Source organism: Protopterus annectens, chromosome 16.part0, assembly GCF_019279795.1.
Source record: "Protopterus annectens isolate FY-2018-M chromosome 16.part0, PAN1.0, whole genome shotgun sequence".
In the NCBI taxonomy this organism is placed as follows: domain Eukaryota; kingdom Metazoa; phylum Chordata; order Ceratodontiformes; family Protopteridae; genus Protopterus; species Protopterus annectens.
In genome coordinates this window covers 726,006,249-726,019,768 of record NC_056750.1, presented here as the reverse complement: position 1 = coordinate 726,019,768, position 13,520 = coordinate 726,006,249, and the positions used below count along the sequence as shown (strand labels likewise).

The following is a 13,520-nucleotide window of genomic DNA, read 5'->3' as shown; positions in this document are numbered from 1 at the left end:
AGCACCTGCGCATGCTTTTATAGAGTACTCATTCAAAACTCAGATGTGTCACAGCTGAGCATTGTTTATGCTTTTTTGGTTCCATAGGGTTACATTTGGGGAGGTGCTTGCTGACATAATTGGGGTAAACTTAGGGCAGTAAAAAACATAAATGATGACGTCTTGTCTGCTTTGAGAGCGGGTAATGGAAGGCATCATACATTGTTCCATCCTAATATATATTAAATAGTCATAAGCATCACCACAAGAGGATAGATATTATTTGCTATTTAGTATGTCATCATAACAACTGATATGTGTGCGTGTGTGGGGGGAGTACAAGATATCACAGCATGTGTACTTTAATATCATCAATTTAATACCAAGGATTAATTGAAATGTGAATTTGGTATGATCCATTTAGTATGACACAGAACTAAATATATGTGGCTTCTTTATGGACTGTATATGTCACAGACTTATTTGAACAGGATATAGCCATCTCCCCAGCTTGTTGCAGCACAATTAAGATTCAGCACATACAAGGAAGTCATCTGAAGGTGCATGTTTGTACTCAGAAGATATACCACACCTCCAGCTGTAACTGATAATTTTCATTCATGCAATCCAAAGATGTACCTTCGCTTTTTTTTCTTGTCTTTGTTATTTTGTCTGAAATACCCACTAATACCACTCCAACTATAACATGCATGCAAGACAATGTAATATAAATTTTGTCTCATCTACATCAAGTGTTTGGTGTATGCAAGTCACCAGCTTCAGATTAAGCCACAGGCAAAGTAAGATCATGGTAACCAGACTGTTGCATAATAAGGTCAGTAGTGGCAGTAAAGCTGTCAGGAATTATTGGCATTGGATACCTTTTTCCTTATTGCGTGTTAAGGCCTGCAAAGCAATGGAACTGTCACTAACTTTAGAAGTAGTTCAGTAAATTCCTTTTTGTTCTTTCTAGAAGTCTTTATCATTAAACAATCTCCTTAAAAATGGCTATGAGATACAGGGAATAGATGAAAAAAGTGTGCACATCTAGTTATTTCACTCAGTTATGAAAGTCTTCTATTATAAGTGTATGCAGCTGTTCCAATCAGGCAAATCAAAACGTTCGTTAGGTGAAGCTGTCACAGCATGTTTTCTTTCATTAACATTCATTGCGCAAACACATTATTTCGATAAAGCAAGCCAAAAGTCCAGCATTGCATTATATATTACAATAGTTATTGTCCTCAAGCTACATTTCAATGTTCTTCAATTAGTACCATTTCAGATTCACTTAATGCTTAATTTGCACTAAATGGCCATAGGTGTCACAAAACTGCAGGATTTCAGAAACTATGAGGAACTGAATGATTCTAATGCTGTAATTGGATTGACCTTAATGCATTTTTAAAGAAATATGCAGGGTATCACTTTACACCAGGCTGGCATTTTTACATTAAGCACACCTCAGCTGTGATAAGATTTATGCTTATGTTACAAACATGTCTTCCTAACTCAGCATGATGTTTGTTGAATTTCTATAAAGGGCAAAATACTCTTTAGTTGCTCCCAGGAGAAAAATTCCTCTGACGCAGCATGGATTTATTAGCTGCACTTGGCTTTTGCACTGACATACTGGATTAATAAATATGCACCAAGGCTTTGCTTTCAAAGAGCAGGTCACTTGTACAAGAGACTGATTAGCATCATTGTACATTTACCAGACTGCCTGCACAGCGCCATAATCGACAAGCAACTTCCCTTAGCATGCCCTAGCATTTGCTGCAGTAGAAAAGGTGTTAAAGTTCTTCTTCTATAAAGTTTGGTGTCATAGATAAACTACGGCAAAGACAGTGCAGTTCTGTGAAGCAACATTTAAGATATCGACACCTTTGTTTTCAGAATAGGAAGTATATTACATCAAAGCATAGACTTTGGATTTATTTAGACCTGAAAAATGCAATTGAAAAATGCTTACTAATTAGAGAAAAATGCAACATAATTATACATCTTCTCATCTTACCTTTCATTTGATTACTTCAGCACGTACATTCATTACAGAATTAATTCTATGGGTTGTGATTAACTTTGGCTAGCAAGGCCACTTATTTTTAATATGATAGGTAGGGATTTAGCTTGACGCAATGCTTTCCTTCACAGTGGCACATAAAACTAAGCAGAACAGAAGGATATCCGAACAACCAACAGATCTGTGCTTAACTTCAAAAAGCAATAACTTGACAAAAAATTAGTTATATGCCAATATGATCATTTTATAAGCAAAAGTGGTCTGCTAACTGTACAAGCAATGGCATGCGTACTTTCCTATCATATTCCTTACTGAATGAGTATGATGCCTCTTTCGGTATGCACCTGTTTAAATAATTGTCACACCTGGAAGGCCCACAATGCACTCTCACCTAAAAAATCAAGCTCCTAAATTGTAAAAAAAGCTATAGAGACCATCTCAAAGCCTTGTCCCTCTTCTTAGTGTCATACGCACTACTGAGAGACAACCTTTGCCTTGCACAGAGATCTTCAACAGATCCTGTTCTGTAAAACCTATTGCTCATTTGCAAGTCCATTGCTATCATAAAAACCCAATCAAGGGATCTCAGTCTCTCATAAAATAAAGAGAACTCATTGAAGGGATGGGCTTGAATCACAGAGAATGCTGTACAAATTGAACCATCTTCCACTATACATAAATCAAACTAAATATGTTAATCTATTCAAATGCAATTTAGATAAATGGATGAACACATGCAATATATCTATCTGTGGGCTATTTGTATGCAAAATATAAGTACTAAAACTACCATGGGAATGTAAGGCTAGGAGTCTCAAAGATACTCACATATCAATGCCTATTAAGCACCCATAAATCTATAACCTGTGAGTGCAGTTAATTCCGCTAGAGTTAGTGTGAATGAGTATAGGTATAGTTATTGGACAGAATTGTTTACAGGATATTTTATTATGTACAATTTATTATAGCACAGACCTTTTTGATTATCTTAACAGGCTTACTTATCATCTGGATAGGTGATGAGGTCAGAAAGTGATGGTAAAGGAAGGCAGATGTTGGGATTATCAATGCATTAAAGAACATAGCTGTGTCTCTCACCGGTAGATTTGCAGTAGTGTTCTGAATGAAAAAAGGTCATTAAGTCTTTGATTTAAAGTAAGCGAGACCCATATTCTGTAGATTTGGTTGCCATATAGAGCTTAACCTGTTGAATTGTTAGGTTTACATGTCATTAGTAAAGATTTGTATGTGAATCACAGTTTTCTTGTTTGTATGTATGCTATAACAATACTTTTTTAGATTGGGACATTCATTTCACTTATAAACTAGTTTTTGTGCCATACATAGTTGATTTTAGCTGAATTGTTGATATTTCCCATTTAAGTGGATTAAGGCATTACAGTTTTTGGAGGGCTATGCGTGATGAGATCTGTAGAGCAGGTTGCATTCAAATTTTGTAATTTTATTGTAGCATTGCTGTAATTCAGTAGTCAAAGTAACATTTATTAAGACTATGTAGCTTAATGTTTACTAGCCTATAACAATACTATATATATATATATATATATATATATATATATATATATATATATAGTTATATACTATTAAACAGGTTTTCTGTAGAAACCAAATATGTTGTCACTACATTTGGAGAAAAGAACAGTTTGACAGCTTAAAAGCTATGATCAAGAAAGTGAGATTACTTATACACAGCTTGTAAACTACTTTTGAATAAGAAACAATGATTGAAAGTTTACAAGCTGTCAATAAGTAAATGGAAAAATGATCTCTTGAAGATGACTGATAAACTGACTCATAATATGGAAGCTGTTTATTAGAGACTGGAATCATAGCTTGTAAACTTTCAGTGTGTATTAATGTTTTTAAAACTACCACATTTAAGACAAGAGCAATGTTTACCTTTTTTGAATTCAGTTGATTTACTGACAATTATGCATTATTTTCACCACAAAATGGTACCTGAAGAACTTTCATATGAAAGCAGGAGTAAAGTTAGAGGATAAGATTCATTTGGATAAGTCTAAAACACTAATACTCACATAACAGGTGAACAACATTTTCTAAATGTTTCCAAGTTAACATTTTTGGGAATATATTAGGTTTCAACATTACATTTAAACCAAAGAGTTAATAAACAATGCCCCAGCCACTGTATCCTCTAATAGGTGTATCATTAGTAAAATTAATTAAAATAAGGTTAATATAATTTCTCTGAAGAAGGGGTTCTATGAGCACCCATTGGAGAATGATAATTAAATATGTAATGTACCCGGGTTTATCCTCGCAATATAGTAAGCAATATTTTTCTTTAACCAATTTTCACAAACAATAACATCAACAAACTAATAGAAATTCAATATTCTTCCTCAATATTTTTTAACATTCAATAGAACAAATTATCTTACAAAAAAGTAATAAAACTAGCTACAATATTGTGTGCATCAAAACAATTGCACCTTACGATTCAAAGAAATATCTATAAATGTATGTAGTAATATAACTGTTATAAAATTTGTAAATCAATATTTTTCATTCAGCCAGCAACTTTAACTCATTTTATTGATTGGCTGAATTAACATCCCTTCTTATGATTTTTTTTAACAGAAATGTTCAACATTCAATATAATAAACCTATAGAGTCATCATATGATGTATCCTTTAGTACAACACATTCAGTTTAAACCAGTTATATTTAGAGCAATCTTATTTGTTCTCATCTTAACAATGATCTGCTCATTCTAACATATGATGTTAATATTTATATATCTTAATTTATTTTTACCATTTTTTGTGATAACTTTTCTAGTAATTGCTAAGACACTCCAGAGAAGAGAATACTGCATCATTCTAGGAACACTTCCAGGAATTGGAACATTAAATAAAACTAATATTTTAGATACATTTCTTTGTCTGTAGAGATTGCAAAAAGCCATCAATCACTTTCAAAAAAGGTTCTTAGATTTCACAATAAAAAGATGTGCTGCAAAGGGAAGAGAACTTTTGCAGTAGATATTTTGCAATATTTGACAAACACTAGGCAGGATTTTTGCCAGGTCAAAAATATAACACTTCACAGCAACATTTGATGCATCTCTGATGGTTGTTAATATTGTTAATATTAGGAGCATTAATAATAACTTTTTTTATTATAAAATTTGCTACATTCCAACAAGACTGATGTTGTTATTGTTTATGAAAATTGGTTAAAGAACGAGTGGAAACCTTTCTCTCAGGTTATATATTTTTTTTTACTGTAACAGACATTCTAAGAAAAAAAAGATGGAGGTGTTATGATAGGGATTAACGATACTTATGGGACCTGTTATTGTTACATGTTCAGTGATAACATCTATAGATTGTGTAACTGTGACAAAGACAACCCTGGAGCATATAACAATTGTTGGAGCCTACAGACCACCAAAGTCAAGCCCTGATGACCTAGAAGAATTAGAACATTTCTTGTATGAAACACAGGAGGGAAGAATATTATTAGCTAAGGACTTAAATTTACCAGAAACAGACTGGAATAATATTGATTCCACAACATCAGTAAGGAAATTATTCACAATGTATGTTCAAGAACAACAATTGCTTCAGATTATAAAAACTAATTCCACAGTATGGAACATACTAGACATTATTTGTGTTCCTAAAGAAATTACAGTTACTTCAAGTCAAGTTTTACCACCATTGATGTGCAGTGATCATGGAGTTATAAAAGTTAATTTGTTGCTAAACAATTCTGCCAGACTAAAATCTAAACCAATGCACAGAAGATTAATTACAGATTATATGGAAGCAAAACAGTCACTATGTAAAACTAATGTGATGTGTTCAGTGGAAAAACTGCAGGTGGAATGTGAAAAGTTTTGAAAGAGAATTATTTGAGTACAAAAAAAAAAAGTTTAACATTAGGATCTAGGCATACAATGTCAGGGGGTATAGTTCCATAAGAACAAAATACCTGATTAAGGTGAAAGAGAAAAATATAATGAATGAAAGAAAGGGCAAACTACAACATTAAAAACTGAAATAAAGAAGTTGGACAAACAAATTAAACATAGTGTGAGACAAGATCAAGAAAAATTAAAGAAAATTTATAAAAGGTATTGAGCACAATAGGAAACCTTTTTATAGATATATAAGATATGGAAGGAGTAAAGACATATACAATTGCTAAAATGTGTGTAGATTCTAAAATGTATTCTCAAAAACAACAAATTATAAATATATTTTAGAATATCTTATGCAAAACAGTTTGGCTCAACAAATGTGGTAATAAGTTGTCCTAGTGACATCCAAGTAACCTCAGATACTGAAATAAATTAGATTATATTGAAAAAAGCTGCACAAACTGGATCCAAACAAAGCACAGTGAGGAAACGGAATTATTAATAATGACCTGCGAACACTTCAGCAAGAACTTACAGTACCATTAATATCTATTATTTACTAGGTCATATAAATATGTGGATATTCCTCAAGATTGGAGACGTGCTTATTAAACCTGTCTTTAAGGGAAAGGACAGTACGACAAACCCATAGTTATACAGACCCTTAAGTCTAATTTCATGTGGTGAAAAAGTAATGGCGAAGGTAATACTGGAAAAGTTATTATCAGAAATGAATAGTTTGGGACTTGAAACCATATATGTATCAGTATGCATATATTGAAAATAGATCTATCACAACCTGTAACAATGTTCTATAACAATATAATAACAGCTAAGAAAGAAAAATTGTACTGTGATATAATTTATATAGATTTAACTTCAGCATTTGACAGAGTTATGCACAAAACACTGATCAATAAATTAGAACAACTAGGTATTAATGTGCTCTTGATAAAATGGATAGCAGCATAGCTTAAAAATACAAAATGGTAAGTTTCATACTGCAACTGGACAGGTAAAATTCTTGGTTACAGTCAGGGTATCCCACAGTGTTCTAGCCTAGGCAATTACCTGTTTAGACTATCTTTCAGACCCAGAATTTTCATCTGAAGCATTCTACAGACTATATGCAGATGACCTGAAATTGAGTAAACTAATTGCATGTGTTACAGACAAGACACGTGCAAAAGAACGTGAATAAATTGACCATTTGGGCACAGGAGACTAACATGCTGATAAATGCATCAAAAATTAAGCATATGAAATTTGCAGACATAAATTGAAAGGTGAATATTTAATGCAGCACACAGTGATTGGAACTATAGACGCATTTAAGGACCAGGGTATAGGAATATAGCCAGCTATGAGTTTTTCTAATCATATTATCCAGTTGTTTTATGATAGTTATAGAACTATAGGTTCTATAAAAGGATTTATAAAGTCTAGGAAATCAGAAAAGATGATGCCATTGTTTGTTACATTAGACCCAAACTTGAGTAGAGAATAACAATATGGAAACCTTATAAGAATAAACTGGAAAGAGTACAGCGGAAATATACCAAGGGCACCCATGGATGTGAAAACTGAAGTTATTATGAAAGACTAAAATATCTGAACTTGTACAGTGTCTTTTATAGATATCTTACAGATCTTTCATTCAGGTATATAGAGCATTTAGAGACAACTACCTCTGGGAATTTTTGGGGTTATGAAAAAGTAGTAGGTAGTCATCAGACAATGTATGTAGAAGTTCTGTAGGAATGAGAAGTGTACTAAATGGTTTTCTGAGAGAGCAGATGATGCATGGAACAGACTACCAAATTACATTAAAGCAAGTCTTAGTTTACATATTTTTGAGAACAGCCTGGACACATTTTGTGAACAAGTGTTTTGGTGGTTTGTTATCATAATATTGAAGTGGATTTGGTCAAATCTACTTTGCACAAAGTCCAGAGGTCGAACTGTGACGATATTAAACTCTGATATTGTTGAAGTACAAATCTCACCCCTATCTCAACTCATGTTAATGCTTGTTCCTAGATTGAATTCAGGATGCAGTTTGACAATATCAGACTTCAGCACTGTAACTTGCTGCAGATTTGGGTTGATCACACAATCATTCGACAGAGTCTGCTTCAATATTATGATAGTAAACCATTTTGGTATATTGGAAGCTAGAAGAGCAATAATGTCTGTGCTTGAAATATTTCTATGTACGTATGTAATCATCTTCTAGCATTTATTTACATTTAACATTTTTTTATACAAGAGTTCTAATTTATGATAAGAATGGTTTGATGTAAATCATCCATCCACAACCCTTTTTCCCCAATGTTGCACATAGGGTTAGGGTGTCACTTCATCTACAGCCAATGTTTACACCATTGTGTGGCTAAACCTGCTACAGTAGTTCTTCCACATCACACTCACACGCATACCTATGCCTAATTTAGAGTTTCCAATCCACCTGCTGGATGTCTTTGGAACGTTGGAGAAAATCAGAGCTTCTGGAGGAAACGCATGTGAATGCAGAGAGGATATGCAGACTCTACACAGAAGGGACCTCAGCCTAAAATCGAACTGGGGAACCTCTTGCTGTGAGGTAGCAATGCTATCAGCTGCACAAATTTCCAATGCAAAGATGATGTAGTTTTTTGTTTTAACAAAATTAACTAATTATCAACTTCAGATGACTGGTTATTGAAAAGTAACCCCAATATTCATTTTAATATTCATTTTAATATTCATTTTAATATATATTTTTGTATCAGTCACAAGCTTATACATTTTAGATAACTATGATTTTCCTGAATACCTTTATAAAACAATGTTAACTAAAAATCAGATTAGAGAAGAAAGCTATTCTTCAACATATTAGGCATTAATTCAATTTTAGAATTAATGTATTGTTTACTAGTTTATATTGTAAATGGCTCATATCAATATCATTTTAAATTATTACAAAATCAGGACATGTTAATTTTGTTGCATTTAAGTTATGGAAAAAAAAATCAAACCTTGATCTTTTAAACTTATTATTTTAGTGAAATAATGTGTCAACATGATCTACATTAAAAGCTTTGGTAAATATTGTAGTAAAGAGCCAAGCTTTCAAGCTAATGTTCTTAAAATGAAGTTTTTAAAACTTTTTAAAATATTACTTAAATACAATGAGAAAGAGGGTTTAATGTTCTTTTTATGTTGACTATTTACACTGTTATCACTTTTCACCCAGATAACCTCAGGAAACTCTTTCTACCATGCCAATAATTAGAATATAGCTATAGAACTGCAGTTTTAAAGCAGATGCTAAGGCATATACTTCTTTATCTAGGAATCCTATTCTACAGTTCTTCTTGTCTGATGTTTTAAAGCTAATCTAGATTTGTTTGTAAAACAGAAGAATTTTAAAATGACATTATTAAATTGTTTATTAAAGTCTATAAAGGGAAAAGCAGATTTTGGATTCAATCAGATTATTAATAATTAAATAGAATTTTTTCCCAAAGGAAGCTAGATTAAATTTAAGTACGATCATTACTTTGCCAAAAATATTATATATTATTCAAACTATTTGCTCGCGTTGTCGCCTCACAGTTAGACGTTGCCCATTCGATTCTCAGTTACAGCGTCTTCTGTGTGTCAACATGCGTGAATGGGCATTCCTTCGTTGAAGGTTGTGCATTAGGCCCAACAAGCCAGCATGTGAAAATCTGCTGCCAATCATTAGTGGACCAGAGTTCCGCTGTGGCGACCCCTAACCGGGAAAAGCCGAAAGACACAACATTCAAACTATTTGCTCAAGAAATTGTTAACATATAAGATTATTTTCAAATGCCAATTACATGTCTGTTGAAATATTTGTTCACAACAACAACAACAACAACTGACTAGTTTAACTAAGTGTCGGAATATGAAGCAAGCATCATTCAACCTCTTTAGACTATTTTTTTCTTTGGTCGAAAATTATTTTCTGAGTTGTCTGAGCTTTTTATCTATCTATTAGTATTTCTATATCAGGAAATATGTATATGTACTCTAATTAAAAGAATATTTCAAAATGTCTATATCTTGATGTCTCTTTCTTGAATCTATAAACTTCATATTCTATTGCATTAATAATAAAAGGGGTAGTCACTGAAATAGATATATATCTGCACTAAAGCAAACATGTCTATTTTGTTAAGAAAGATTTTTCACTGACTAAAACTGGAAAAGGAAATTGCAACAGAAACACTCATTACTGTATCCATAAACTGTTTATAAATGCCTTCATTAAATAGGAAAATATATATTTTATTTTCCAACATTAATTTAAGACTACAAATTCATTGTTAAAATGGCATTAATAAGAAATGTTTAGCCAACTGTATCCCTGTATCTTGAGGAATAAGTGTATGCAAAGAAGTTATGTCTGCAGTAACCAAATAGATTTTCTTTCAAAAAGTCCAATTTTTTCTTGTGAAAGTTACAGTATTATGACTGACCTTATTTAAAATACCATCTAAATACAGCAAAATTCATTCTGTTAAAAAAGTGATCTGCCTGAAAAGGGATCTTCTAGGTGCTTATGTAAATTACATATGCCAATAAGAACTTCTGTTAAGGGGATTGTTAATAATAAAAAAAAAATACAAACATCAACTAAGCCACTTTGTAATAAATCCAACAGCTTGAACTCATTTTATTGATTGGATGAATTACCATACTTTCTTGTTACTTTTTTTTTAAGAGAAGAGCTCATCATTCAATATAATACACACATTAGTGTTATAATATGCTGTATCCTTTATTACAATGTTACATTTTTATCATTGATCATGCTTCTGACTTGGTGACTAAAACTCATCTTATTAATTTCTTGTCTTTCCCTAGTATTCAACTTACACAAAACAATGTCCTTGTAGCTAACTTTCTGTTTCACATAAAAATCAGTAAACGACGAATTAAGATAAAAGAGAGTTTTAAATGTATTTTTTTAATCCAACGGTTCCTTTATCTATATCAAAATTAATGCACATGCTAAATTCAGCTATCTTACACATAATTTTAAGATTATATCAGTTAAAGCTGTCCTTGAAACAAAGGATATAACTTTCTAAGAATCATCATCAGTCAGACTTTTCAAAAACACCAATAAGAGGCATAAAAGTATACTAGCATTCCCTAACTGAAAACCATGCAGGAAAGCACTAAAACTATAGCATAAAAGGCAGTGTCACCACATTGCCGAAAAAAGAAAGCATTTAATTGTATAAGACCAACTAGTTTCTAATCATGATTATAAATGTCAGCTTGCAATATACACAAAACAAGGATTACTCTATATTTCTTTAAATAAGTAATATACATATATATATATATATATATATATATATATATATATATATATATATATATATATATATATATGGGTCAACTTCAAATGATCGAATTTCAAAACACTGAACATCAGATCATTGAAGACCAGATGATCAAAGTTTTGAAACAATGATCATCAAATTAAAAATATCTAAAAAGAAAGTCTTCTTTTACTTTTTTGCAAGGCAGCAAGCCTCCCTGCACACCCCTGCTACTTAAATATACCAACTCCAAGATCGCACTACAGCAAGGAAAATGATAAATTTCACATTGCACGCCGTACTGCTATCTCCATTCAGAATGTTCGATGTTTCAAAACTTCGATCATCTGGTGTTCGATCTGATGTTTGATGGCTTGAAACTTTGATCTGAACTAGACCCATAATATATGAATATTTCCAGGTCCATTTCTCTCTTTACAGTAGCATATGGAATACCTTGAGATTAAAAAAAGGTCTTGAAAAACATGCAAAACTGCACTATGCTTTTGACCTTGCAATTAATGAAAATCGTACCTGAATTTTCCAAGTCTTTGTAGGCTTCTGCCCAGGACTTGGCCATATTTGCTAATGTATATTCCATAATTTGAATATCGGTGATGGGACAGTTGCATTGTGGGAATTCTTCAGCACACTGACAAGCGCATTGGCTATTTTTACAAATATATTCTCCTTCCCCATTGCACATGATATAACTTAATGCTGACTGAACAAACTTTTCTTTCAGATATTCTGGAAACACAACTTGCAGACCTATAATGAAAAAAAAATGTTAGCAGTTAGAAATAAGTACAGAAAATTCTGCAATGTAAATAATACACTTACATGTGAAACATAACTTAAAGCAGAGTTATTATTTAGTATTTCCTTTCATGATGCAAAATGCTTGTTGCGTGCATAATCATTTTACTTGAAAATGGGCAAAATATTATGAGTCCTGCTTCAAAAAAAAACTCTTTATTTTCTTTGATATGACAAGTGATTTTATGACATCCTGTGAAATGTATGAACATTTGAAATTTTACTCAGCTAAAGAGGCTTTCAATAGAAAATGCTGATTGAATGCTTAGTAGCAATTATCTTTTTTATACAATACAACACCAGATGCAGAGGTGCAGAGCTCCATGGGAATTGAAATGTGTGCAATCTTTATTTTCCCTATATGTCATTTTACAAATAATAGAAAAATTGTGGGTATCAGATATTTTCACTCTGATTCTTTGAGTATATTAAAGAGTTTATCACTCTTGCATTTATATTTCATAAAAAAAGTACAAAAAAGCGGCAGCTCTCCACAAAACACCAATAAATCCAAAAGGAGTGCAGTTCCCAGGAAGGAAGATCTCCAAACAGTTAATAGCAACTTTTATTTTCACAAGACACGCACAAAACACTTCCACATTAACGCTCTTCCAAAATATATTGCGTTTTCGTCACATCCACTGGACTTCATCAGATGCTAGTACTAATTTAACACACATAATTATATACCTCTAATAAAACTAATAATCCAATGAAAAAGCTTCAATTAAATTTGAAATCACAAATCAATTCACATTTTGGGCTAATAAATATTCATAGGTTCTTCTTTCCATTGATACAATAAAATTAATAAAATAGTTTATCTAACTTCATATTCTTATAAATAATTAAAAATACTATTAAATAATAAATAAATACATACATAAATACTTGATTAATTTAAATTAAATTATATTTTTAAAATCTTATATTTATAATATAAATGTTCATTACTAAGGAATATACATTTTATAGAACAATAACTCCATCTGTTGGTATAACATTATATTACAACTAAACTAAAATTCATAGTTTAGCTGCCTTTAATTTTAAAAGGGGTAAAATAGACACATGTTCATTTAAACCTGGGTATTTACTTGCTTCAAGTGTCACTTGCCACCACAATTCTCTATACCCAATGGTATCTTCCCATGGACCTCCTCTAATCCCATCTTTTATATGTTCAATTACTAAAAAAAAAATTATTTTCTTTGCATACCTTTGAATGTTTATATAATGCATTTGTTTCTTTTTCCTTTATTATATCATAGGTATGTTCATACACTCTTCTTTTTAAAGTTCTCTCGGTTTTACCTATATAGAAAGATCCACACTTTCACAGGTGGCAAGGTATACTAAACGCTTTGTCTCACAATTATACATTCCTTTACTTCCAGTCCATTTCTTTCTACTTTCTATATAGATTTTCTCCTTATTGAC

General features: G+C 31.8%; 1 protein-coding gene across 4 annotated transcripts in view; it reads right to left on the bottom strand.

Annotated features, from left to right (window-relative positions):
• Positions 1 to 13,520, bottom strand: part of BRINP1 (BMP/retinoic acid inducible neural specific 1) — a 1,471,690-nt gene that overhangs the window by 243,271 nt on the left and 1,214,899 nt on the right. For all 4 annotated transcript variants that reach the window (XM_044058041.1, XM_044058038.1, XM_044058040.1 and 1 more), the window contains exon 6: positions 11,796 to 12,032. In XM_044058041.1, coding sequence (XP_043913976.1) covers positions 11,796 to 12,032 — 237 coding nt within the window. The remainder of the gene's footprint in view (positions 1 to 11,795; positions 12,033 to 13,520) is intronic.